This window comes from Rhinatrema bivittatum, chromosome 13, assembly GCF_901001135.1.
Source record: "Rhinatrema bivittatum chromosome 13, aRhiBiv1.1, whole genome shotgun sequence".
Taxonomy (NCBI): domain Eukaryota; kingdom Metazoa; phylum Chordata; class Amphibia; order Gymnophiona; family Rhinatrematidae; genus Rhinatrema; species Rhinatrema bivittatum.
This window is the reverse complement of record NC_042627.1, coordinates 48189019-48212080: the sequence shown is the minus strand read 5'-3', so window position 1 is coordinate 48212080 and position 23062 is coordinate 48189019. Positions and strand designations below refer to the sequence as shown.

The 23062-nt window shown below is 44.2% G+C and overlaps 1 protein-coding gene across 1 annotated transcript in view; it reads right to left on the bottom strand.

Moving 5' to 3' along the window:
* The window catches only part of RFX7 (regulatory factor X7), a 282388-nt gene that overhangs the window by 67947 nt on the left and 191379 nt on the right, over window positions 1-23062 (bottom strand). Inside the window, exon 2 of the mRNA XM_029575957.1 lies at window positions 15240-15273. Within this exon, the coding sequence (XP_029431817.1) occupies window positions 15240-15273 (34 nt within the window). The remainder of the gene's footprint in view (window positions 1-15239; window positions 15274-23062) is intronic.

The following is a 23062-nucleotide window of genomic DNA, read 5'->3' as shown; positions in this document are numbered from 1 at the left end:
GCATAGGAGACTCTCTCAACTCATTTATTTATTTAAAGCTTTTATATACCGATATTCGTTTGCACATCATATCGGTTTACATCGAACATAGTGTACATGAAACATAAATAAAATAAAGAGTAAACATAACAGGTTATATGGACTATAACAGATTTCAATGACTGAGGTTATATGTAACAAGATTAAAATAACGTTAAATAGGTTTTGAGGGAACTAACTGCAGGATAATAAGAATAACGGCTGCAGCCAGCACTATTGTATATTAATACATCTGCAACTGAAATTGCTCAGTGCCTCATTTTAATGTCAGATAATAAATTTGTCCAATAATAAAATATGGAGGCTGGTACAGTGCTGGCAAGGGTTGCGCCAGCAAGATAAATGAGCCACTCTGGATTTAGATGGGTCATTTTTGTTTCTACCCATTTCAGGTCTCCTCAAGAGTAACTAAACAGCAAATGCTTTCATCTTAGGTTTTGGGCTTGTTTGATTATCTACCTCCCTTCCATGGTTGGAGAATGCCAGGATGTCCATTGAACTGGAGATCCAAATTGCTTTGTTTTCACCTGCCTGCTTCTAGCTTTCAAATATCATTAAAATATCATAGATGAATGGTAATTTCAGGAGGAAGGCGTAAGGGACTTCGCAAGATCTGACAGTAGCTTCTGCTCCCGCGAGACCAGGGGGAGCTTCAGCTCGTATGGGCCCTGGTCTTCTTGCCCACCTTATCTTTTTTACATTCTAGCTCCGTCTCCCCCCAAGCATTCCTTCTGAGTTTCATATCCCATAGCCACTTCCACGGCCCATCCCAAATTATCTTAATTTCCCAGCATCTCTTCCCTTCCCATTTCATGGTGGCGGTGGCAGCTGTAAAGTCAGTAGGGGATGCTGGCCCTCCCGGGGATTGGGGAGGGACCAACACAGCAGTTCATTGTCCCTGCATGTGCGTGCTGTTACGTCTTCTCTTGCCCCGGGGCACTGCTTCGACGTCTCTGGGAAGGCAGCCTAGGCATGCTACTCAAGGCGGGTGGGAGGGAAGGCAGTGATATTCGGATTAGAGGGAGGGCTCTAGTAGTGCTACCTTGCCACAGACATGCGTGCAAACTGTGCAGGACTATCAGGGGTCTGTGGATCACAATTTGGGAACCACTAGTTCATACTTAATTTAACTGCATCCATGTGTTGTCTACTTGCTTCTGATACAAATTAGCAGAGCAGCTTCTCATTTACTTAGAAGGGTAATGTCACGAATGACTAAGCAGGGGAAGTTTTCCAGAACCTTAAACACTAATCTTCTCAGGAATTAAATAAATTACAGAACGGACAAAGGGGTATCTTAATGTTCTTATTTATTTTAACGCCCAACTGAATTAGATAATTTTGGTCATTACTGCTGTCTTACAAAGTCAATAATTCTCCTTAGGAAGACAGGGTACTCCATATATTGGCACTATACTCCTGAAAAGGATTACAGAATTGACTTTTGTTCAGCTCAGTTGAAAGTCTGTTTTAAAATCCTTTTCCAACAGCAGCCAATGAATAACAGTAATTCAGCACACCAAAACCCTGCGTTTCTAGCGAAAGCATGGAATGATCCTTGGAAAAGAACATCAGTCATTGCTAATTCAGAAACAAGCTACAACAGCAAAACATACAGATTATTGTGTGTATAGGAAAAGTGTACATTAAATAAAACTAGTGATCTGAAGTTCTGTTAAAATTCCAGTGTCACATAAAAATGTAGATGAAAAAGTTCTATGAATGGGTTAAAGCTGATGGTACTACAATTAAAAGCCTAAAATACTACAGAAAGTTCCAGCAGGGTGCAAAACCTCCAGGTGTTTTCCTGCCAGGAACATATCAAGGAGTGATAGGGCAGGTAATACGGTCACCAAGCCCACTCCAAAGGACATCTTGATGTTCCCAACTTTGTTGCTCTCACTCCTAAACATCAGATTTTTAACCCTCCGGGTCTTACTCACTGCATTTTTGTGCCAGCACAATGCCGATCGGATGACTCTAGAGATCAGCATGTCTCATACTCCAGGCTTCTACACGCCTTTTCACCACCAGGAGCTACAACAGTTCACCAGGCAGTGCCCAGAAACCCATGTGACAGCTGAGAAAATAATTAGTATGTGCAGCTGTGCCTAATGCAAAATTTAGTTGCAACTGTCAATTACTGACTATTCTGGCGTTCGCACTCGCACTGCCCATCCTCCATACAATTCTGAGGCTTAGATCTCTGAAATCATTTTTACTTCATGAATGGACTGTCGTCTGATTCCTCTGTTCAAGTGTAATGCCAATGCCCTTGACTGCCAATCTTTCTGATAAGGAAACAGGCATTACTTCCAAACAGTACTGTTCTGGGCTGCTCCAACGAGAGCACAGAGCACCTGTCAGTTAGTCACAATCTGTGCAAGACAAAACTAAAAAGGGGAAAGCAAGTGTTGCTTACCTGTAACAGGTGTTCTCACAGGACAGCAGGATGTTAGTCCTCACGTATGGGTGACATCACAGGATGGAGCCCTGTACGGAAAACTTTTCTGTCAAGGTTTCTACAAAGCTTTGACTGACACTGGCACACTGAGTGCACTGAGCGTGCTTAGCCTGCAATTATCCCTGTGAACCACAGGTGTCTCCCTCAGTCTCGTCTTATAGCTAACAGCGCAAGCAAAACTAAAATAAAAGTAAACACGTATAAAGACCCAACTCCGTGGGGTGGCGGGTGGGTTTCGTGAGGACAAACCATCCTGCTGTCCTGTGAGAACACCTGTTACAGGTAAGCAACACTTGCTTTCTCACAGGACAGTAGTCCTCACGTATGGGTGAGTACCCGAGCTGAGGATGCCCGAGAGTGCACCAAATGCACCCAAGACGCGCAAAAGGCGGCAATGAAAGGGGGTGGAATTTGGAACGGAGGGCATCCTGAAACCCGTAACGGGTTGGTGGAAGGATGTTGGGTAGTTAAACCGAAAAGAATAAGAGTAGACGGACTGGCCAAACATGGAGCATGCCGGCTAGTCGTATCTAAGCAATAATGGGCTGCGAAGGTATGGAGAGAGCTCCAGGTTGCAGCCTGATAAATATGTACAAGCAGCAGCGGCCGAGGGGAAGCTATTGAGGATGGGACGGACCCAACAGAGTGTGGTTACACACAGTGTTGTAGTGAAATGCCTGCTTGTTGGTAGAAAAAAGATACAGATCGTCAATTAGGAGGAATAGGTCTGTTTGCCCACTGGAACTCGCAGTTTGACTCTTGCCACAGAAGGAAAACGTTAGGTGGAATTCCTATGGAGTGTAGTGCACTCTAGATAGAATGCAAGTGCACTATTACTGTCCAAGGAGTGGAAAACCCTCTCGCTTTGGTGAGAGAGAGGTGTTGGGAAAAATGGGCAGAGTATATTCTGAGTAAGGTGAGATGCAACGTCTACCTTAAGAAGGATATGATGTTGAATACGTAAAACCACTCAGTCACGGAGGAACGCAGGGTCGGATGAGTATGTAACAAGGTGTGTAACTCTCTGACCCTGTTGGCAGAAATGACATTTATGAGGGAAAGAATTTCCCATGCCAAACTGTGAAATGAGAGGAATGGAAAGACTCGAACGGAGAACATATGAGACTTATAAGCACCAAATATGGGTTCCATTCCGTGACTAGTGAAAATAGAGGCGGCTTGATCAGTGGATAATCCATGGTAAGCTAATTCAGAAGGGGTTTACCGTTAATCGGGTATCCCCACTCCCAATCGATACCCCAATTGGAACAGAGGTGTACCTACTTGGAGGATGTCTGGGGAGCAGAATCCGAGGGAGCAAGAGAAAAGAGTGGTGTAGAAAAAAGAAAAAGGGTAATACCCTTTTGTATGCGTCAAGTGGTAAATCATGCCATTCTGAATGGTAAGATTTATGTGTGGACGGTTTTGTGACGCTACCAGTACCTGAGAATATCAGTGAGTCTACGATTTGTGACTAACTGGTGAGAAGGCGAATTGGTTACTGGTGTGATAGATTGAGAAGTATGGGAAGCATACTGGTCTCAGCCAGGACGAAGGGTCTGAGGAACAGTGAACCCCGTCCCGCTTCAGCATTAGAAGAGTGCTGGTTATGAGAGGCAGCGGAAGAGACACATTTAAGAGGCCCTTGATGGAAGAAAGGCATCTATGGGAACACATTGGAAACATGTGTAGGGAGCAGAATCTGTGCACCGTATGGTTCGATTTGGACGCAGAGGGCAAGTTCGGTTGACCTCAGCGTTAGAAGATTTTTCTCGCCACATTTTAGAGGATGGAATCTATATGGAGAAGTCTCTTAGATAAGTGGCCCGAGGATGCATAGAGTGAGCAAGGGCCAAGGGTAGAGCTGCACAGCTTCCTTGCAGAGCAGCTAAGAGGTTGTGCATGCTTGTGTGTTGGAAAGCACATTGTCCCTATGCTGTCTGTCTGTATGCACAAAGATTTGTTGCAGAGGCAGTATTGGAAGGCATAAGGGTATAACTCATGGCTACAAGCTCCAGGAAGTTTATGTGAAACTGTGCCTGCAGCGGAATAGACGCATATTGGGTTGAGAAGATTTTAGGTTAAACTTACAACCCTGAGTAAATGCGAGCATGAGCAGGATCAGACTAGGTTTTGGTTCTAGATCTGCAATATAGATTTATTTATTTAAAGGCTTTGTAGTAATTAAGTAATTAAGGCTTTGTAGTAATCAAGTGGGGTTTGATGTAATTTCAGGATGTAGTCCTCACATATGGGTGACATCATTGATGGAGCCCTATTGCGGAAAACTTTCTGTCAAAGTTTCTAGAAACTTCTGACTGGTCCTGAGGCCACTGAGCATGCCCAGCATGCCATGATATTCTCTGCCAAAGGGGTCTCTCTTCAGTCTTGTATGTAGCAATAACCTTTAGCAAAAATAAAATAATAAAATGTATGGGACCCAACTCCGCGGGGTGGCGGGTGGGTTTCGTGAGGACTACATCCTGCTGTCCTGGGATAATAATTATTACAAGGTAAGCAATTTTGCTTTATCCCAGGACAATCAGGATGCTAGTCCTCACATCTGGGTGATTAGCAAGCTGGAGGCCGAGTCATTTTGTAGTGAAGCAACAGTGAAGTACTGTTGTTGAAAATGAGGCAGCCGAAGATCACAGCAGGTTGGATGTAGGAGGAGTTGGGATTAAACTGGAAACAAGTTCTTTAAGACAGATTGTCCTTAAGCTGAATCTTGTCGTCCTTTTTTGTCCAACAGTAATGAGCTGCAAAGGTGTGACGAGAGCTCCATGTTGCTGCTTTACATATGTCAAGAACTGGCACTGACCGATAGTGTGCTACTGAGGTTGACATTGCTCTTACTGAATGCACCTTTACTCGCCCTTGGAGAGAAAGGCCTGCTTTTTCATAGCAAAACTGTATATAATCTGCTAGCCAATTGGATAGAGTGTGTTTACTCACTGCTTTTCCCGGTTTGTTTGGATCAAAAGATACAAAGAGTTGAGTAGATTTCCTGTGGACTGCAGTGCCGTCTAAGTAAAATGCTAGCACACGCTTACTGTCCAAGGTATGTAAGGCCCGTTCTCCTTGATGAGAATGAGGCCTTGGAAAGAATGTGGGCAAACCTATGGATTGGTTCAAGTGGAATTCCAGAACTACTTTAGGAAGGAATTTTGGATGTGTACGGAGAACCACTCTGTCATGTAGGAATATGGTATAGGGTTAGTACGTGACAAGTGCTTGTAACTCACTAACTCTTCTAGCCGATGTAATGGCTATAAGGAAGATAGTCTTCCATGTGAGAAATTTAAGATCACAGGAATTAATGGGTTCAAAAGGAGAACGCATGAGTCTTGTTAAGACCAAATTCAGGTTCCATTCTGTGACAGGTGGCCGAACTGGTGGTTTGAGGTGAATGAGGCCTCTCATAAACCTACTGACAAGAGGTTGTATGGATATTGGTGCATCTCCCATCTTGTTATGGTAAGCTGAGATTGCACTTAAATGTACTCTTATAGATGATGTCTGGAGACCAGAATCTGAAAGATGGTATAAGTAGTCTAGTAGAGAAGTTGTGGGGCAGGAGAAAGGGTCAATGTTCTTTGCTGTGCACAAGGTAAACCGTTTCCATTTCGAAGAATAATTTTTTCGTGTTGAAGGTTTACGTGAAACTAGAAGCACTTGAGAGACATTGGCTGAAAGATTGAGAGGTTGCAGGATCAAGCTTTCAACATACATGCTGTCAGGGATAGGGATTGAAGGTTGGGATGGCGCAACCGACCCTGATCCTGAATTATGAGAGTCGGAGCTACACCCAGGCGAATTGGTTCTCTGATCGAGAGGTCTATAAGTGTGGGAAACCATACTTGTCGAGGCTAATACGTGGCTATTAGTATCATGGACCCCTTGCCCTGTTGTAGCTTCACTAGAGTTTTGGTTATGAGCGGTATCGGAGGATACGCGTATAGAAGGCCTGAGTTCCAAGTGCGAGCAAAGCGTCCTTGGCTATTTGGTGATTCTGTCTGTACAGAGCGCAGAATTTGTCCACTTTGTGATTCAGCCGTGACGCAAAGAGGTCTATTGTCAGTTGTCCCCAACATTGAAATATCTTGGTCGCTACTAAGGGATCCAGGGACCATTCGTGCGGTTGGAACTGACGACTGAGTAGATTTGCCATTACATTGTGAATGCCTGCTAGATAAGTGGCCCGGAGAAACACTGAGTGTGTCAGGGCCCAGTCCCTAATATGTGCAGCCTCTTGACAAAGGAGATATGAGCCCGTACCTCCCTGTTTGTTGATGTACCACATGGCTACTGTGTTGTCCGTTTGGATCAGAACAGTTTTGTGTGAAAGACAGTCCTTGAATGCATGTAGCGCATAAAGTATAGCTCGAAGTTCCAGGAAATTGATTTGAAATGTCGCTTCGAGTTTTGTCCAAGTACCCTGGGTTTGGAGATTGTTTATGTGAGCTCCCCAACCCAAGGTGGATGCATCTGTAGTTCAAGTTATCTGTGGGACTGGTTGTTGGAAGGGTAGGCCCTTGCGCAAGTTGTCCCTGTTCGCCCACCAAAGTAGAGATGAACGTAGCTGGTGGGTTACTTGAATTGGAGAGGACAGTGGTTGAATGGCTTGGATCGATTGTGATCTTAAAGTCCATTGAGTTACTCTCATGGCTAACCTTGCCATAGGAGTGACATGAACTGTGGAGGCCATGTGGCCTAGTAAGGTTAGAAACTGATGAGCTATTGCTTGTTTCTTTGAGTGAAGAGAGTTTGCCAATATGGAAAGTGTGTCTGCCCGATCCCCGGGTAGAAAAGCTTTTGAAAGTATGGTGTTCAATTCTGCTCCTATGAATTGAAGCAGGTGAGATGGGACTTTTGATAATTGATGAGAAAGCCCATGGAGTGAAGTAGAGTAATTGTTCGACTGAGAGAAGCGAGAGCTCCATGTTGAGATTGACTTCTGATGAGCCAGTCGTTTAAATAGGGAAAGACATGGACACTTTCCTTGTGCAAGTGTGCTGCTATTACTGCCAGACATTTGGTGAATACTCTGGGAGCAGAGGCCAGTCCGAATGGTAATACTCTGTACTGGAAATGCTGTTGACCCACCATGAAGCGCAGATACTTGCGATGAGGAGGGAATATTGGTATGTGAGCGTAAGTGTCTTGAAGATCCAGAGAACAAAGCCAATCTCCTGTTTGAAGAAGTGGAAGCATGGTGCCTAGAGATACCATCCTGAATCTTCTTTCTTCAGAAATTTGTTGAGATTTCTAAAGTCTAAGATGGGACCTAGGTCCCCGGTTTTCTTTGGAATGAGGAAATAACGTGAATAGAATCCTCTGCCCTGCTGAGTCCGGGCACTGGCTCTCAGAAGGGTGGATAATCTACCTTGTAATTGGATTATGTGATTTTCGCTTAGAGAACATAAGAAAATGCCATACTGGGTCAGACCAAGGGGCCATCAAGCCCAGCATCCTGTTTCCAACAGTGGCCAATCCAGGCCATAAGAACCTGCAAGTACCCAAAAACTAGTCTATCTCATGTAACCATTGCTAATGGCAGTGGCTATTCTCTAAGTGAACTTAATAGCAGGAATGGACTTCTCCTCAAGAACTTATCCAATCCTTTTTTAAAACACAGCTATAATAACTGCACTAACCACTTCTCCTGGAAACAAATTCCAGAGGTCTTAATTGTGCGGTGAGTAAAAAGAACTTTCTCCGCTTAGTTTTAAATGTGCCCCATGCTAACTTCATGGAGTGCCCCCTAGTCTTTCTACTATCCGAAAGAGTAAATAACCGAGTAAATTCTCGGAGGAGAATCTCTTGGAGTTGAGAGAAAATTGAGTTGGTAACCTTGAGATATTATTGCCAAGTACCCATTGGTCTGTTGTTATTTGTAACCAATGGTGGTAGAAGGAGGATACTCAGCCTCCTACCGGAAGATCTGGTTGAGGATTTGAAAGAGATGGCTTGGTCTCTGGGAAAAATCTCAAAAGCCTGCAGTGGAGGTTGAGGCCTAGTCGCCCTAGGTTGTCTGGGCTGAGCTCTTTGCTGCAGCCTAGTAGATCTGCCCCTGATGCTGGAGGGTAATAATGCCTCTGTCGATAGAAGGGTCATCTAGATTCTTTTCTTGCAGGCCGGCAAGGTGACTGGGTTAGCAGGATCCTGCGGAATTAACGAAAGTTGGCGCAGGGTTTCTGTGTGTTCTTTTAATTGTGCTACTGCATCTTGCACTTTGGAACCAAAAGGTTATCATTAAGACATGGTAAGTCAACTAATTTTCCTGGACCTCAGGCCTGAGGTCTGAGGCCTTAAGCCATGCCCAACGTCTTGCACTTATACCAGAGGCCGCTACTCTGGAGGCTGTTCCAAATCCATCATAGCGGCTCGACTTCATGCTTGCCAGCTTCAAGTCCTTTGTGAATGATTGCTTGGGCTGCTTCATGATATTGCTTGTGGTAATGATGTTGAAAATTCTTGCATCTGTTTCCACAGATTTCTTTGATATTGAGTCATGTATAATTGATAAGATGAAAATTCCGGTATTTAACATGGCTCCCTGATAAATTTTCCTTCCCAGGGAATCTAAGATCCTTTCCCGGGGGAGTGGAGGAATGTGGCCTTATCCTTTTTTACTTCTTTTGTGCGGATTCTACAACCACTGATTGGTGTGGAAGCTGTGCCTTTTGGTAGCCAGGAACAGACTGTACCAAATAAGTAGTGTCCAGTCTTTTATTGACAGCAAGTACTGAGCATGGGTGCTCCCAGAGCCGATGCTGTAAGTCCAGGAGGACTTCATGGACAGGTATGGCTAATACTTGTTTTGGAGGATCCACAAATTGGAGGACCTCCAATGTTTGCTGCCTAGAATCTTCCTCCGTTACCAAGGTGAAGGGTATGGTGTCCGCCATATCCTGAACAAAATTCGTAAAGGATAAATCCTACGGTGAAGATTTCTTCCTTTGGTCTGGAGGGGAAGGATCTGACAAATTCTTCAGAGGAAGTGTCTATATGCCCATCATCCCAAGTATCGTATGGATCTTCTTGATGTGGAGATATTGGAGATCTTGGTGGACAAGGAAGTCCTGAAGGACCTGGTTGCGGATCATCGAGGGGTATCCGTCCAGGAACCTCTTCTCATGGCTTGGGTGGAAGAGCACCGACTACTTCATCAAATTTCTTCATGAGAATTTGGTACAGCGCAACTTCAGAATGCCCTGGAGCCTCAGGTGACATTGATGGCATCGGGTCTGGTATCGAAGATGGAATCGGCGTTGGTATCAATGGTAGTCTCGGCATCGACTTAGGTTGTGGTGCCGGCATCGACGGGGTTGTCTGCATCGGTGCAGGTGCCGGCATCGACGGGGGTTGTCGGCATCGGTGCAGGCACCGGCATCGATGGGGACCCCCGGCATCGGTACTGCTACCGGCATCGGTGGAGGCGCCAGAATCGACATCTGTTCCTTTAAGGCCTGGAGCACATTTGACGGATGAAATCCGACAATTCCTGCAGAACAGTTCGTGCAGGCAGAGCAGCTGTACGCAATGGAGGTGTCGATGTTCCTTCCACAGAGCCCTGTGGATGTTCGACAACTGGTGCGTCTCCATGGGGTGAAGGCCCTGGCATCGGAGGTACCGGTGTTTCCTGAATCCTTGGCCGTTTCGCGGTCGATTCCTCTGGGGAGAGAAGCGCCTCCGGTGTCTATGTCAATGACGTTGCTTCGAGCGGTGTTCCATCGCTGACTTCGTCGATGCTATCGATGACGTTGGCGATGGATGGTCCCCCGACCCTTCCGGATGACGTTTTTTCAAAATTATGCGTTTTGAGACTCCGACTGGAGACAATTTAGTCGATGTAGAGGGAGATGGCAGAAGTTGTAGATGGAATAAATGCTCCATCTTCTCTTGGCGGGCTTTTCTTCCCTTCGTAGTCATTTCTGCACATATAGGGCAGGTTGTTATGTCGTGTTTTTCCCCCAGACAAAGCACACACTCAGTAATGGACATTGCCCGATTACAGATGGGACATTTTTTAAATCCCGTAGCTATTTTAATGTCGACAGCTGTCGATGAAATGAGAAGAAAGTGTGAGAGGAAAAAATTTTTACTCAGAGAGTAAAACGAGACAACGATTACTCACCAGCCGGTGGAACCTGAGAGATCCCGTGTGGGAAAATATGAATGAGAAAAAAGTGACTTTTAATCAGACAAAACACTGTGAGAAAACTCACAAAGGCTCCTGTTCCGCGTTGCCTCCAGCAGTGAGGAAAAACGAAGACTGAAGAGAGACCCCTGTGGCAGAGAATATTATGGCATGCTGGGCATGCTCAGTGGCCTCACAGGGCCAGTCAAAAGTTTCTAGAAACTTTGACAGAAAGTTTTCCGCAATAGGGCTCCATCAATGATGTCACCCATATGTGAGGACTATCATCGTGCTTGTCCTGGGATAATGTACTTACTGCGATATGGAAGCATGGTGACGAGAGATACCATTTTACCTGTGCCTTCTAAAGAAAGTTGGTATTTCTGAGGTCCAGGATGGGCGGAGTGTAATTACTTTCTGTTGAAAGAAAGAATAGTGTAATTAAAACTCCCCCCCCCTGCGCTTTGTAGCGTCTGGGGGAGTGTACCGGGAGCCTTGGTACAAAGTGGGGTGGCCGCTCTGATATCAGGCCAGTTGGGAGACCAGGAGGTGTCCAACTGGAGGGGCTGATGTAATCTGGATATCATGTAACCTCCCACGGGAGCGTGAGCGGTAAAGTCTTACCCGCATTTTTGTGTGCTGTACAAGGAGACCTGTCGTCAGGCTTCGAGGTGGATTTTCACTTGAGGTAGTATTTGCTGGATCTCGTGTTTAGCAGATCAGCGAATGCATCTGGAACTTTGGTTCTGAATTAGGAACCAGAAGCCAGAGCCCTGTTGCTGAAAATGGGAGGATGTCCTGATGCAATCCCAAAGAAATGATAGAGAGGTTCTCTTGGTATTGTGGCTGACATAGCTGGCATAGCGATATGTGACACTAATACGGTTCTTGGAAGGTAAATGACCTAGAACTTTTTGAACCATGTGGCCCGAATTAGAGAACACATCGCAATGGGAATGCTGCAGAAGCGGGTACTTACCATCCGACGTGGATCACCGAAGGACGAGCCGGTGAAGATTGCTGGCTCCGTGGATTTCAGGAGTCATCGAGGGGTAGCCTGTAGGACGTAGACGCCAGTCTCAACTCTGATGCCTGGTATGGTGGCGCAGGTATAGAGGAGACAGGCTGAGTGTGGCTGGCGCTACCACAGTAATTTTGTGGAGGGCCACAATCCCACACCGATGCCGGTGGGGCACGCCTCCAGATCAGGGGATCCATCTTTGGCTCGTGAACCCGGCCCTCGTTGCAGTGGCTCGATGTCTCGTGACGCCAGTGCAGAATTCTTCGGAACTAGTTCTGGTGTTTCTGGAGCACCAAGGACTGCCAGCACTATGCGGAACAGTGGCAATGGCAGTGGTGATGTTGCTCGGCCCGGGTGTTCTCCAGCACCGAGAAGGCTAGCACTGATATGCTGGATGGCGTCTGTGGCGGATGGTCACAGTGTCGGTGACGATGCGTGCCACGGTGCTCGGCCCGGTCTTTCCCCAGCGCAGAGATGGATGCCCTCCGCCGTCTTGGATGGCGACTGATGACGGACTGTCAGCATGCCTGCACTGCTCCTGGCACTATGTAGTGTCATAGGCTAATACGGGGCTTTAATAAGAACCCAAAGCATGGAGCACTGTGTTTAGGCGAGGGCATTACGTGGAGGTGCTATGTCGGTATTGACAGTGTCGATGGCGGCCTCAGCGGCCTCGAGGGTATCGTAAAAAATATATATGAAAAAATGTCGATGACCCGGGCAGAGCAATGATGATAGTGATGGAAGCACCTACGGCATCAGCATAGGTATCTATGGAAACGATGTGGCATCGAATAATTGAAAAAACATTGTTGGCATCAGAAAAATGATACCGGCATTGACGGAGTCCATGACCGCATTGATAGGAACGAAGACACCGATGGAAATGACGTGGGCGTTGAGGGCAATTATGTATGGAGGTGGGCGCCGATGCCATCAGTGGCATGGCCACGGGCATCGACAGTATCGATCGGATCGACTCGGGCACCAATGGTGTCGATGGCATAGATGACACTGACATGGGCACAGACATTGCCATCGATGGAACCGACATTGCCACCGATGGAACCGACCCGGGCATCGATGCCACCGAAGAAATCGACCCGGACATCGAATCGACCCTGGCATGGATGCCATCGATGGAATTGACCTGAGCATCGATGCCATGGACAATGGCATCGATGGAAATGTCCTGGGCATCGATGACTTCGATAAAATAAAGGATGGCATCGATGGAAATGACCCTGGCATCAATGGAAGTGCCCTGGGCGATGGTGGCATCGACCCGGGCATGGATGGCACCGATGAGACAAAAGTGTGCGTCGATGCCATCCATCCGGGCAATGATGGCACCGATGAAACCCAAGGAAAAATCAGTGCCATGGATGAAAAACATGGATGGCACTGATAGAAAAGATGCAGGGACCGATGGCATCAGTGTACCATGGGGGAGGGGCACAGATGGCATCGAAGAATCCAGGATGGTGTAAAGGGGCACCGACGGTAGTGATGGGGGCATCGACTGCGAGAGGGTACAGAGGAAATTGAAGGACCTGAAATCGACAGGGGCCCTGGCGGCAATGGAAATCGTGGAAGTCCCTGTCCCACTAGCGCTTATAACCAGGCAGAGTGTCACAGAGGGACACTCACAGGCTATGTGTGGCTAACTGAAAACATAGGGAGAGGGAAGGCCGCAGTCGGTTGGCAGGCCAGGGAGGTGAGAGGAACCGACCGAAAAAACAGGGCATAGTACTCACCAAGGGTCGAATAAACGTACACGAAGGAGACCCATGCAGGGAAAAGTGTTTGTGAAGTAAAAGTTTAAGAGTTTCTCACAGACCTCCTAACCGCTATGCTTACTGCAGAGCGGAAAAAAGAAGACTGAGGGAGACACCTGTGGTTCACAGGGATAATTGCAGGCTGAGCATGCTCAATGCACTCAGTGTGCCAGTGTCAGTCAAAGCTTTGTAGAAACTTTGACAGAAAAGTTTTCCGTACAGGGCTCCATCCTGTGATGTCACCCATATGTGAGGACTACCATCCTGCTTGTCCTGTGAGAAAATGTCTGTATAGGAAGACTTCCGCAGTTACTCCATGCTTGAAATAACAGAAAATGTTCATTTTCCTTTCTGTCATTTCCTGTTTTATTAAATCCAACAGACCTATGAGCACTAAGGACATACGTTTGTTTTAAAACAAACAGTAATTTAAACCGAATCAAGCATTTTTGTTTTGGTTTGCTTTACCCCAGAACAAACACAGAATTCCCCTGGAAAATTCCCAAAACTTTCAGCTTCATTTCTTTTGGAAAACAGTGTTACTTAAGGATAAGGTTGCATTAGGTACAAGGCCCTTGGCATGGATCTGGCTATTGCTGGAAGAGCTCATAAGACCACTACTCCTATAAGGATGCCACCAAGAAGAAAATGGAAACACTCACATAAAAAGATCTAGGGGGACTCTTATTTCAATGCACTGTGCATTTGGCATATGTGCCCAAGGCCATGATCAAGTGGGACCAGAGCATACGGAGGACTAGGAGGAAATATGGGCTGGATACACCCAATGCACTCATCTCTTTATCAGCTATGGCTAAAGTTCTTGATTCATACCACCTATGAGTCCTGTCCTGAAGACAGGACTGTAAGCTGACATATGCTCAGTGTCTCTGTGACTGCCCTGTTTCCCTCCTCCTCCTCCCTTTTCAGATAGGAAACCGATGAGAGAAGGGGGCAGTGACCCCCATGCTGCTTCACAGTACTACTTTCCTTTCATACAACAATGTCCTGCACACTTCTGCCAAGACGCAGGTGGGTGTGGGGGCAGCCACAGCTAGAACTGCTACCCCAGAATACCACTCGCAATTTGCAAGCGATATTCTTGAGGGTTGCTACAAGTTCTCTCTCTCTTTCATCGTCAAGGCTGTCTTGAAGGTCAACACTGCTGCCGATTCAAATTGAGTGTCATGATTATGCCTCAGGTTTAGTCTATCTTGAAACTGCTGCTCCCACTGGTGAAAAAATACCATGTGGTACATCGGGTTGTAGAGGGGGGTGGACCTACTGTGCTTTAATTTCTTTTATAGAGCAGTATTGATATCAGGTAGTTATCTGTTTGTGCTGAACACAACTGTGCCAGGGTCCCTACTTTCACTTACTTTATTTCTTCACATTGATTTTCTATGTACCAAAAACGTTTTTTTCATATTAACAAAATGATTGCTCTGAAGCCATACTGAACTGGCAGTCTAATGGTAGGGAGGTAGCATTCAGCTTCAGTCAACTTTGATAGGTTTTGTACTGCATGTTCCCATAATATGTCTCCCTTTGTTGTGTTAGCAGGGTTTATTACAATTTTTTTTTTGTTTGGGAGATGACAAATTTTAGAACAGGCAAAACATTTTGTACCAATCAGAAACGATATAATCTGATTGTAAAAGAGAGAACCCTGATATAGCTTTTAACTGCAATTGTAAGGAAAGGAAGCAGAGAAAACCAGAGTTGATAAAGATGGTGCAACACAGAGACATGGGATGACATTTTATTTTGTTTCACTGTAAACAGAATACTGACCAAAATGCAGTCCACCTTGGATTGTACAGTTTTGCTAAGGAAAAACAGAAAAGAAAAACATATTAGTTTCCACATTATTCCAATAATTAATTTATCCTAAATGTCTCTGTATATTTGAGTATTTGCATGGACCTGTGGAATGTTTTTCATACCCGGTCAAAAAATATTTGGAATTGCAGAATGCAATACTTTAATACTTTACAAACCTATACAAACCATTCTAAGCAGTCCATCAAAATGCAGCATGCAGAAATATTCCTCTAACATCACTGGATATAATGGTTATTATAGAGTAAATATTTTGATTTTGTTTTCTATAAAGCAGTTAGCCAGCTGAAAGCCTTATCATAGACTTGAATCAAATAACTCCTAAGCAAGGTCACCTGAGGTAAACAGCACGCCACTCAGTGACACTACATCATTGGATGCAACTTCTGCATTCACTGTCCTCCCACGACTCAGAATAATCAGCAGCATTAGGGTCAGTAGTTTTTCAAAGTTTGTTATGAACACAAAGTAATTATTGATAGGATTGCCAGCAATGATACAATACATTTTGGATTACTGTTTGTAACAATCTAGACCTCCAACTCAAATACAAACACAGCAGCCTTCTCTTATGGAAAGGCCTGGCAATACGTTTTTAGCACTTTTGTGAATGGGAGCTAGAAAGAAGAAACAATGTTACTATTACTACACAGGCAGAAAAGGATGAAAGACGCATGCTCCACGCTATACAGAGAAGTAGTGCACTGGTGGGATGGGAACCTACAACCCAGGATTTCTTCAATTAATAGTTACATCTTCTCTTCACTAGACTGCGCTTCCTCAAAGCTACAGCCACTGACCTTCCAGTGTGGAGTGGCACCATATTAAGTAACTTCTCCAGTACAAAGACACATGGGGAGGATAGTTTAAAAAGACGTGACCGCAGTAATGCCCTTTTATACAATTTCCCACCCTCATGTATAAAAGTTGTATATGTGCACACTTTCACCTGCATTTAGGAGCAGCATTCTGGGGCATGGGGTCTGGGCAGGATTTTCAGTTATGCTCACTTATAGATTTTATAAAGTACTCGCATACATTTTCTTGGCAGAACTCTCCGCACCCAGGGCCGGTGCAAGGGTATTTGGCACCCTAGGTAAACCTTACAGTCTGGCGCCCCCTCCCCATACCCAATTTTAAATTATGCATTTATAACATATTTTACATGAACAATGGCATTCTGAGGTAAAATTAATATACAAGTTGTTGTGATAATTTCATGCACTGTTGTGATGCCAACAAGAAACCTTTGCATCTTGGAATTCATATGGCATCATACCTATTGTGATATGTTTTGGCATGGTCCTCCCATATCAACACAGTACTATCTGCCAACACTCAAAGAATAACAACCCTACCTATGAAAAAGAATACTAAAAAATATTACACCAGAATCTAAAATACCAATACACCTCCTATCAGGAAAACAGAACAGGCTAAGCTACTACAGATGCCTACAGAGAAACCACATGCTAAAAGAATGCTTCATCTCAGTCTTTGCATGCAGAACACAAACCCTCACCAAATACAGAATAAAGCCACATAAAGTATAAATAGAAACGTGCAGACAACAACTGAACTGTAAAACGCATCACGCCAGACTCTATACAGTGTAACAATGGAAAAACAAAAATTTCACCATTCCTCATGAAACAAATCAATAAAGATATATAAATTAATCATAATTATAAAATCATACAAATAAAATAATTTCAAAACAGCTGATGAATAGAATATCCAATAATTAAAGACTCATGCAAATTTTGAAAGCTTTACAAAACACCAATAAAATATTTCAAACAGCAGACACATCACATACTATCCAATAATTAAAATGATAGTCAATCAAGAAAAATGAACTTAAAAAGCCACCTTTACTTACCCTCTTCCAGCAGTTCTCCTACTCCTTTCCCTTGCAGGCCATACCAAAAGCAGCAGTAGCTGCTGAAGCTGTCCTCACAGACCTCTTCCTTAGGGACCACAACCAGTCTCTTCTCTCACACACATACCAGTCACACCCTCAGGACCAGTTTCTGTCTCTCACACACCAATCTCTCCCCAACCAGTCTCTCTCTCTCTCTCACACACACACACACACACACCCCCCTCAGTCATCTCCCTGATCAGCCATTCTCACACATACACACGTCACCTCTCTGGCCAGTCTCTCTCAATCACACATGCTCTCGCTCTCTCTTACTTACACACAGGCTTTCAATCACACACATGCTCTATTTCACTTACACACAAGCTCTCAAACACACACATGTTCTATCTCACTTACAAACCGGCTCAATCACACACATGCCCTCTCTCACAGCCACAAGCCAGCCAAAAACATGCTCCATCTCTCTTACGCACATACAAGCACCCTCCTGCCTCACATATACACCACACACACACATAAGCACCCTCCCTGTCTCACATACATATTACACTCTCACAGAAGCACCTTGCTTTCAGACTTGCAGCATTTTTCACTTTTACTAAAAGTGAAAGTGATGCTCCCAACCGTTAAATAAGAAAACCACATTCCTATCAAAAGGCGAAATGACACCCTTCCTTCAGGTTCTGTCCTCCCAAGGGACAGCCACCCACACAGTACAGCTTCTCTTGTTTTACGCTTCCAAGCAATAAAGCAAGTGTCTTTCTTCAAACTATCAGTCATATGATTATTCATGTGGGAGATATGGAACAGAAAGACATCCTTAGTCGGCTTCCCTTTTAAATGGGAAGATTCCAGTCTTAGTCATTTAAAAATATACATTTTCTAAAGGCTTAAAAAAAAAAAAAAAAAAAAAACGCAAAACTATTTCAGATTCTATTCTAGTCTTCATGCTTTAATTATGCTTCAAAAAAAAAAACCAAAACAAAACCCCACCTGGCATCAGTATCTTAAATTTGTGATTTTGCTGAGATGAACATTTTAAAAACTTTAATTTTTTTTGCTTTAGTATTTGTCTCTACCCACTTTAAGTTAAATTTTATTTTCCAGAAGAGGGATGCTTAAAATTTAGTAATTTTATCTTTCATCCAACTTTTCAAAAGTTCAGCTATATGTATTATCGTATTTCATTTTTTTAAACTGGCAGATTCCTTTCTCACATACACACACACTCACAGAAAGAAGATTGGCGCCGAGACTTAGGGGGCACCGCGGCAGGCAGGCAGCTCCCGACTTGCCCTGCCTCCCTGCCAGTGCCACCCTCCCGACACCTCCCTAGTGGTCCAGAGGAGGTCCCGGGAGCGGCAGATCGCTCCCGGGACCTCGGCTGCCACTAAGCAAAATGGCGCCGGTAGCCTTCAGCCCCTACCATGTGACAGGGGCTACCGGTGCCATTGGTTGACCCCTGTCACATGATAGGGGCTGAAGGCCACCGGCGCCATTTTGCTTAGTAGCAGCCGAGGCCCCGGGAGCGGCAGATCACTCCCGGGACCTCCGCTGGGCCACTAGGGGGGTGTCGGGAGGGTGACACTCGGGGGGGAGGCAGGGCGAGTCGGGAGCTGGCTGCCTGCTGCGGCGCCCCCTAAATCTCAACGCTTGGTCTCCACCTAGGCGAGTCGAAGGCTGGCAGAATTTTGAAAGGGCACTTTTTGCCCTTTCAAAATTCTGTTGCCTGCTGCGGCGCCCCCTAAGTCTCGGCGCCCTAGGCACAGGCCTAGCTCGCCTAGTGGTTCTGCCAGCCCTGTCCGCACCAAAGGACCAGTGTAATTGCGTGCATGCATTTTTGCTGGGGCAATTTTCAGTGCGAACTTAATGTGTGTGTCATCCGGTAGCCGGGAGATTCTGGACTGCATGAAGGAAAAATGGAACAGATACTTGAATTGGGGGGGGGGGGTTTTGAGGGGTGTCTGACTTCACAATGGGGATCCTGATGTCATAGTGGGGATCCCGCGATCACCGGATGGGGTGGTTCCAAATTAGAACCCAGGCAGTGGTGGTTCAATGATAAGTGAGGGCTGGAAGCCTGCAAATGGGGCTGGATGGGTAGATCCGAGGGTACCAGCAGCATCGCTGTCTGACCTCTTCAATGTTTCTTTAGTCAGGAGTAGTTCCAAAGAACTGGAGATAGGCTTCGCAAAAGTACAAGTAAGAAGAACCTGAGAACTATAGATCAGTTAGTTTGACCTCTGTAGTGAGCAGGTTAAAAGAATCGTTGCTAAAACACAGAGTAGTACAATTTCTAGAATTCAATACATTACAAGACTCGAGACAACATGGTTTCACACAAAGGTCAGTCTTGTCAGATGAACCTAATACATTTCTTTAGATCATGTATAGTACTTTGATTCCAGAAAAACTTTTAACATAGTCCAAAACAGGTGACTTACAAATAAATTGAGTGCCCTAGATATGGGATCTAAAGTAAAAAACTAGTTTAGAAACTGGTTGAGTGGGAGGTGAAAAAGGGTATTGGTAAACAGAATTAATTCTGAGAAAAGGAAGTTATCCAGTGGTGTGCTGCAGGGATCGGTCCTTGGTACAGTTCTCAACAATTTTGTTAGTTTTAATGTGGAAGGTCTATTGGGAAAGGTTTGCATTTTTGTAGATGATACTAAAATGTGCAACAGAGTAAACACCTTGAAATGTATGAGAAGCAAAGAAGGGATCTAGTGAAGCCTCAAGAATGGTCTAGATTCTGACAGCTAAGATTTAATCCTAACCCCCCCCCCAAAAAAAAAAACAAAAACCCAAAACAACAAGATCATGCATTTCAGTTACAAAAACCCAAGGGAACAGTACAGTATAGAGGGTGAAGCTCTTCACCGTACAAGAGTGGGATCTGGGGCTGATCAAATTTGAATATCTTAAGATGATCAAACAGGTAGACACAGCAAATACAAAAGCAAGAAGGATTCTTGGATACCTAGGGAGAGGAGTAGCTACCAAGAAAAAGAGAGATCATATTGGCTTTGCATAAGTCTCTGGTGAGACCCCCATTTGGAGTACTGTATACATTTCTGGAGGCTGTGCCTTCAAAACAATATAAACTGAATGGAGTCTGTCCAGTGGGCAGCTACTAAATTAGTCAGTGGTCCTCATCATATGGGGACAAACTTAAAAGATCTAAACTTGTATACCATGGAAGAAAGTAGGGAAAGGGGAGATATGACAGTCATTTAAATGCATTCAAGGAATAAATGTACATAAGGCATTTTCTTTCTTTCTTTTTTTTTTTTAAAGAAGCGTATCTAGAACAAGAATTCATGGCATGAGGGTGAAAAATGGTAGGTTCAAGAGTAATCTAAGGAAATATTTCTTTCCGGTGAACACATGAAACAAACTGGAGGTGGTGGAAACAAAGACAGTATCAGAATTCCAGGAAGCAAGATGGCCGCGAGAGGGCTACGCTGAGATTTGCTGTCCGATGAAATTACCTATATTTTTTCCTAAATGGCTCCCAAAAGAAAGGAGATGGTGTGAGCTTTCCCCACCGAGCTTACTCGCCTACTTGGCCAGCAAAGAACATCTTTTGCTTCCCCGATTTCTGCTTCTTCCGGAGGCCAGTTCCCTGCTGCTGGGTTTGATGAAGGTGCGTCGGATCAGCTGGCAGAGGATGTTTCCCTCAGCTCCCGGCCACAAGACTCTCTGCCGTCAGCCAGACAAGTCTCCTCCCGGGAAGCTGCACCGATACAAGGGAATGATGCCCCTCTGTTGCCTGTGCGAGAGCGGACTGAGGAGGTACGTTGTCTGTTCGATCTCTGCAGGAAATGGAGGTGACTCAGCAATGCAGAGACAACTTGCCGAGTGTTGGAAGCTCCGTTGGGAGGTTTTCCTGATATGGCTGTTGCTTCTTCTGGGGAAAACTTTCTTGCTTGCGAGTTCACTCAATTCCTAAATAAACCAGCAGAAGTGACTCTGGTTTCCTTATGGGAAATGATGGCCAAGTTTGGCCAGATTTTATGTGTTTCAGCTAAGAAAATAGACTCCTATTTTAAAATTGGAGCCCCATTTTTCCAGGCTCGAGTTATAAGTTCAGGAGCATTTGGAGCAACTAAATGAGATTAAAAATGATTTGGGGAAAATGCAGGGGGTTCAAACTGCTATTTGCAGGAACAAGGAGCATTGGAGAATTCTGCTAAAAGACTCAATCTTCGCATTTTTAATTTTCCTAAAAATCATGGGTGAACTACCCTGGATTACCTTTAAAAACATATTTAGGAGAAATCTTACATCTGACTCCAGAGGCACTCCCTTCGGTGAATAAGCTGGGTTATTTTTTTTGTTTTGTTTTTACCACCCTCCCCCCAGTCTAACTTTGTGTTTGGCCAAGATTCTCCTGTAGTTTCTTCTTTAAATTTATCAGGCTTCTTGGAAATATATGGTCCAGAAGGATTAGTTTCTTTTTTCCATGAAGATGATTTAAGCAAAGTGATGGTAGCATATTTTCAAAATTTAAATGTAGATTTTCTGGGACAAAAATTAAGAATTTTTCCTGATCTTTCACAACTGACACAGGAAAGAAGGCAGGTTTTCTTGGCTCTCAGAAAAGATTCCTTGTCTTTGGGAGTCCTATTTGTTCTATATTATTCTTTTAAATGTTTTGTCAAATACCGTTCAGAGAGTTTTCTTTTCTTCTCCAGATCAATTGAAATCTTTTATTGAGGCTCGCACGACAACATCTTCTCCAACTCCCTTAGGGTACTAGTAAATTCTTGTATTTGAATTAGCAGAATATATCTCGCTAATGTCTTTATTATATTTCTTCTTAGTCTCCTGTATTTCTCTCCTCTTCCTCTTCTAATTTCTTTATGCAGGGGATTGTATATTTGAATAAAATGTTCTTATATTTTCTTCTGTTGTGCTATTATCAATCCTTTCGTTTCTGTACAAAGATTTTGTGCTGTATTTGAAATATCATTAAAAATAAAGTATAAAAAAATAATTCTAGAAAGCGTGGGATAAGCACAGAGGATTCTCTAGGAAGAGGAAGGGATTATAAAGCTGAACAGAGAGGTGAGTGGGCAGACTGGATGGGCAGCATGGTCTTTACACCTGCCATTGTGTCCTATGTTAAAAATTGGTGTAACTTAAGCAGACTGTTACAAAATTACCCCCAAATTATATATACAATTTAAGAATATCTGCAAAGTTTCCTTCAACAAATGCAATCATTAATGCAAAGTAAAACAATTCTGGATAAGCTGAAATGATGCTTCAAATGACACAGAAGTTTAAGCGTGCTCAAAATTTAAAAACATCAAACTAAGTAAAAAAGATACCACAATCCATTAAATTACTAGATCCACACCTCACTAGAACACTTTAAAAATTGTAGATAATTCACTATGAAGGCTCATAAGAACATAAATGCCATGTTGGATCAGTCCAAGCCTCTGACAGTAGCCAGTCTGGGGCACAGGTACAGAGCAGATTCCAGAAAGTATATCTACTTCTGGGTACTTACAGCAGCAAAAGTGGCATTTGGAGCATCTAAGTATGACCATGTTTCACCACAGCTCCAAGAACTCCACCAGTTCATAGTCGGATAGTTTTTTAAAAATGTACTTTATTTATTCACTTTTAAACAAATCACAAAATCACTTTTAAACAAATTGTTCAAAAAAGAAAAAGAATTTTAAATAATTAACAATACTGTATACATAAAGAATTGATAATGTAGAGATTACTTACCTGATAATCTCCTTTTCCTTAGTGTATGCAGATGGACTCAAAACAAGTGGGTATAGTGTGCTCGTGCTAGCAGTTGGAGACGGATCTGACATCAGCACGGGTACATATACCCCCACAGGAAGTGCAGCAATTCAGTAAT